We start from the raw sequence: 3835 nt of genomic DNA on the forward strand, positions 1-3835 counted from the left end.
AGTGCTGGGATTACAGGCTTGAGCCACCGCGCCCGGCCTATTTTTATTTTTAAATTTTTTGTAGACACAGGGTTTCACCATGTTGCCCAGGCTGGTCTCAAACTCCTGGGCTCAAGTGATCCACCCACCTCAGCCTCCCAAAGTGGTGAGATTACAGGTGTGAGTCACGAAGCCTGGCTCTCCACATGAATTCTTACACATGATTCATGAGCATCACTTTCCTGCTTCCTGGGATATGTGTAGTCTGTTTAGCTAAATCCTTCTGGAAAAACGACTGAGGATTTTCTACTGCCATCCACCTTTGATGTAACTCCACCAGCACTGAGTCTCAAGACTGAAAACATTCCCCCATGAATTGAGTAAGCATGAAATGATGACTTCTTGTTGAATATGCACTGTAGGCTGGGTGCGGTGGCTCATGCCTATAATCCCACTACTTTGGGAGGCTGAGATGAGTGGATCACTTGAGGTCAGGAGTTCGAGTCCAGCCTGGTCAACATCGTGAAACCCCGTCTCTACAAAACACACACACGAAAAAATTAGCCAGGTGCGGTGGTGGGTGCCTGTAATCCCAGCTACTTGGCAGGCTGAGGCAGGAGAATCACTGAAACCCGGGAGGCGGAGACTGCAGTGAGCCGAGATCATGACACTGCACTCCAGCCTGGTGACAGAGCGAGACTCCATCTCAAAAAAATAAACAAATATGCCTTGTAAAATTTAGAGTTTGAGCAATTTTTTCTTCTTGTAGTCACGTTACTTGTCTATAAATGTGTGTTATTTCTGCAAATTTGTGGCAGGTTTTCCTGAAGTCCAAATTGCCCGTGTCACCTTTGCTGCCAGCACTTGCCCTTCCTCGCATTTCCGGAACACTGATCCCTGTGTCTGCCCAGCCCTCTGATCCTTTGCCAGCAGGCCTGCTCTTTTGCCTGCTTCTTCCTGTCTCCATGACAGCAGCCAGGCTCTCCGCACAAGCCCCACCTCCGCCTCAGCTAATCCGGCACCTCCCAACTGGGCTGGTGCCAGCCTGGGGAAAGGCAGCCTCCTCAGCTGACTGCTTCCTTGAACTTAGGAGGGATAAACAAGGAGGCAGAGAAAGCCAGTTTATAGCATGAGAAAGGTAAAGCAGTGGCCTAGGAGAAAAGTTTGAACACGAGGAAGAAATTGCTCTGGTCTTAGCGTCTGAGCACAGGCCATGACTGGGGCCAGCTCCACCCTTCCCCAGGTACTGAGCCACCCCCACATCTGCTCAGCAAACTCTCCTGTCCATAAAGGTGGATCAAAAGGAGTCTGAACACAGAGTTTTCAGCTTTGATGTTCTTGAATCTCTCTATCTTGACCCTCAAGCTCAGGAGGGCATCATTCCTCCAGATAATAGAGAGTCTGTTACATCCTATTAGACGCTCTCCAGCTGGGAACTATGTATCTAACTCTTTCATCCATAAATAATCGACTTTTTTTTAATTTTTTTGAGATAGAGACTTGCTCTGTCACCCAGGCTGGAGTACAGCGGCGCGATCTCGGCTCACCACAACCTCTGCCTCCTGGGTTCAAGTGATTCTCCTGCCTCAGTCTCTCGAGTAGCTGGGATTACAGGCGCCCGCCACCACAACCGGCTAATTTTTGTACTTTTAGTAGAGACGGGGTTTCACCATGTTGATCAGGCTGGTCTCAAACTCCTGACCTTGTGATCCACCCGCCTTGGCCTCCCCAAGTGCTGGGATTACAGGCGTGAACCAAAGTGCCTGGCCTGACTTTTAATAATTAACTTTTTGGCCGGGCACGGTGGCTTATGCTTGTAATCCCAGCACTTTGGGAGGCCAAGGTGGGTGGACTACTTGAGCTCAGGAGTTTGAGACCAGCCTGGGAAAAATGGCAAAACTCCATCCCTACAAAAAACACAAAAATTAGCCAGGTGTGGTGCTGGCGTGCACCTGTAGTCCTAGGTACTTGGGAGGCTGAAGTGGGAGGATCACTTGAGTCTACGAGGTCAAGGCTGTAGTGAGCCCAGATGGTGCCACTGCATTCCAGCCTGGCAGACAGGGTGAGACCCTGTCTCAAAAAAAAGAAAAAAAAATTAATAATAATTAACATTTTGACCCACTGGAACATATTTATATTGCAGGGAGAACGAATCTAAATTTGTTCTTTTGGGCCAAAGGTTTCTCCAACATCATGTATTCAACAAAGCTCCCCCTCTCTTGGCTCTTGGGGACCTATATCCTCACGCATTGGTGCAACCGTGTACAAGACGTGCTCTGGCCCAAGGTGACACGCCTGCTGCCCCACTCCCACTGCAGGCACTGCGGCCTGCTAACTTTCAACAGCTGCCAGAGCAGGCAGCTCCCTTCATGCTTCCCTTCCTTAACACATCCTGTCCTATTACCAAATTCATTTTCAAACCTAATTTAAGGCCAGCCTTTCAATACTCAGCAAAGCCATCAACAGGATTCTGGGACCTTAGTAAGAATCAAAACAACAACTCCCATTTGTCAGGAGAGTGGTTGTCTCCAAAGCACTTCCAAGGTATGAGCTGACCTAGTCCTACCTGATATGACAGACCTACGGACCTGGCACGGCACATGTGGTGCACACATGCACACACACGCACACGCATGCACACACGCGCACATGCACACACGCACACACATGCACACACGTGCACACAATGCACACACACGCGTGCACGCACACACACACGCACGCACATACACGCACACCAGGTCAGCATGGAATTCGTTGGCAGCCATGGAGCGTGGTGAGGCCCGGGGAGGCTTTGCAATCCGACTCCCGAGGTGAGAATCCAGGCCACAACCACATTCTCACTGTGTAATTTTGGGGAAGCCTCAGGTTGCTCTTCTATAAAACGGTAAAGGTAACAGTATCTACTTCACTGGGTCACCGTGGGAAATGCAACAGGTGATATATGCACAGGACTTGCACAGTGTCCAGCACAGGACCCGAAACTGGGAGTGCTCATTCTCATGCTTACTGATGGATGCAGCATCTGCTCCAGCTCTGCCCTGCAAGGCCCCACCTCTCCAGGGCCTGCAAGAGCCCACCTCTCCAGCGGCCAGCAAACAGTAAGAGAGGTCATGGCACGGGGGTGACTCAAGCTCCCAGCCCTCTACTCTAAATGAATCAGGTGAGGTAAAGGATTAGTAGGAATGGCACTTTAGCCCAATGACAGACTTGGCTTTTGGGGTCGATGATTTTGGATTTTCTATCAGAACAACATTTTGGCAGCAGACATCTGTTTAATGAACAGCATGAGATGTCACTCAGGCCTAACATCAACACCAAGAGAAAATAAGGAAAGGCTATTTTGAGCAGTGAACTGAGATCAGGGATCAGAAGAGAAGCTGGTTTGGAGAGGGAGAAGCTGCAAAGGCTGAGACCTCAGGATGGAAGTCAAAGGTCAGAAGGTGGTCATCCATCATAACCACCTAAACTCCTGAGAGAGAAGAGGGAGCTCGAGAATGGAGAGCCATGCTTGGGAACTGGGTGTGCAAAAGAACCTGGACAGGGCTGTGCCGAGCACTGCCCCAAAGCAGGCCAAGAACTGCCCTGAACTTCCCCACTTCTCTCACCGCCCTTGCTTTACCTTCTCATGGACTTGCTCAAACCCAAACAAAGAAAGCAAAAAAGAAAAAACAAAAAACCCAAACAAATGCACTAACCTGATTCAGTTCTCAGGCCCAGGCCTTTAGTTTTTAGTCTTGAGTGAATAAATTCTTCTTTTTCCTAAAAAAGAAAAAAAAAAAGTTCTCAGAACTCCTTTCTCTGTCTTTCCATTTTTCTTTTCTTTTTTTTTTTTTTTTGAGATGGAATCTCACTC

General features: G+C 48.9%; 1 protein-coding gene across 3 annotated transcripts in view; it reads right to left on the reverse strand.

The window, feature by feature from the left end:
• LOC105518428 (kinesin light chain 1) overlaps positions 1–3835 on the reverse strand; it is a 156735-nt gene that overhangs the window by 141066 nt on the left and 11834 nt on the right. For 2 of the 3 annotated variants that reach the window (XM_011951419.1, XM_011951420.1), the window contains exon 3: positions 3678–3741. In XM_011951419.1, coding sequence (XP_011806809.1) covers positions 3678–3741 — 64 coding nt within the window. Of the gene's footprint in view, positions 1–3099; positions 3444–3677; positions 3742–3835 lie in introns of those variants that run through there. The other variant, XM_011951421.1, reaches the window with a different exon arrangement.

This window comes from Colobus angolensis, unplaced genomic scaffold, assembly GCF_000951035.1.
Source record: "Colobus angolensis palliatus isolate OR3802 unplaced genomic scaffold, Cang.pa_1.0 Scaffold32, whole genome shotgun sequence".
Classification (NCBI taxonomy): domain Eukaryota; kingdom Metazoa; phylum Chordata; class Mammalia; order Primates; family Cercopithecidae; genus Colobus; species Colobus angolensis.